This window comes from Rattus norvegicus, chromosome 16 (assembly GCF_036323735.1).
Source record: "Rattus norvegicus strain BN/NHsdMcwi chromosome 16, GRCr8, whole genome shotgun sequence".
Taxonomy (NCBI): Eukaryota; Metazoa; Chordata; class Mammalia; order Rodentia; family Muridae; genus Rattus; species Rattus norvegicus.
The window spans coordinates 83,124,121-83,125,385 of NC_086034.1; the positions used below are offsets into that span (position 1 = coordinate 83,124,121).

Here is a 1,265-nt window from a genome sequence, read left to right on the forward strand (position 1 = left end):
TGGCGGAGCATGAGGTGCAGGGACATGTCAGGGTGCAGCGCCGAGACGGGACAGTGCGGGAACAAGGCGGGCTGGGGCGCGGGGACAGGGCCGGCCGGGCAGCCCCAGGAGGCCCTGTCCGAGCGCGCGACCTGCCGGCCGCCCCGTTCGCTCTTCACCGGAGCGCACCCACCTCGGAAGTTCTTGATGACCAGCTTCCTGGAGCCGCCCGTGCCTCCCGGTTTGGCGGGGCCACTGGCCAACGCCGCGGGCTTGGTGAGGCCGTTGGTGCGGCCCATGAGAGCCGAGACGCTGCCCTTCCGAGGGCCCTCGTCCGCCATGGCTGGGCCGGACGCCGCCCCGCCCCGCGCCGCCCGGCTCCTCCTCCTGCCCTGCGCCCCGTCCGTGCGCGCCTGGCTCCTCCTCCTCCTCCTGTCGGGCTCCGCCCGTGAGCGCTCGGCTCCTCCTCCTTCTGCTCGCGCCCGGGTCCGCGCGCCCGAGGGCCAACCGCCGCTGCGCGCACCGGAATGATCCGGCTCCGGTGCGCGGACTCCGCCCAAGGAGGGCTTGGGGACTCGCAGCAGACGTTCTACAACGAATGCTCGCGAGAGGGCGCCGTGACACCCGCGCCGAGTGCTCGGGAGCTCGCAGCCCGACGTCACATCGAGGGCCGGGACACCCCGGCGAAGACTTGAGTGGATGAAAGCACCCCACAACCTTGCCTCTGGGGCCACCTCACATCCTAGGGCTCAGGAACGCCCTGTGCGGTGGCACGTAGAGGGTGGGATGGGAGGCGGAATGCTCTACACCCATTGATCTGGGGTGCCCCAGTCAGGAGTATCTGTGGGAGGACTCAGGAAAACATCCCGCGAGGGCTAGGAGTGCGCGGGACGTCTTCCCAGTGCGATCTGGACTTTTGCTCTGTTTGCTCCAGGCTGTGAGAGCCAGGAGCACCTCTGCACACTGAGGGTTGGGGTGCGGGTCACCATAATCGGGGAAGGGGTGAGGGGTACGAGGAATCGGGTCACTAGCACACAGATGTGACCAGGGACGCAGGGACACGTTTCCAAGTCGGTTGGGATTCCTCCACGTTAGTCCCCGACCTCGCGCGCGCGCCCCCGCCGGACCTGTGGCGTCCCAGTGATTGCACTGACAGCTACCCAAAAGAAGTGCTCGAGCCAGCTCTGCTCGGCTTGCGCCACCCGCTCCGGAACCAAAGTGCGGAGGGTACAGTGTGGGGACAAGGAGGGTAGACGGACCTGCGCCGGAAGTGAGGCACTTAGCCC

At 68.4% G+C, this 1,265-nt stretch overlaps 1 protein-coding gene across 3 annotated transcripts in view; it reads right to left on the reverse strand.

The window, feature by feature from the left end:
• Cul4a (cullin 4A) overlaps nucleotides 1–383 on the reverse strand; it is a 37,816-nt gene extending 37,433 nt beyond the window's left edge. Inside the window, exon 1 of one of the 3 annotated variants that reach the window (XM_063275575.1) lies at nucleotides 173–383. In XM_063275575.1, the coding sequence (XP_063131645.1) occupies nucleotides 173–320 (148 nt within the window). In that variant the 5' untranslated portion in view covers nucleotides 321–383. The remainder of the gene's footprint in view (nucleotides 1–172) is intronic. The other 2 variants (XM_063275576.1, NM_001127301.1) reach the window with 2 other exon arrangements.
• Between the last annotated feature and the right edge of the window lie 882 nt (nucleotides 384–1,265).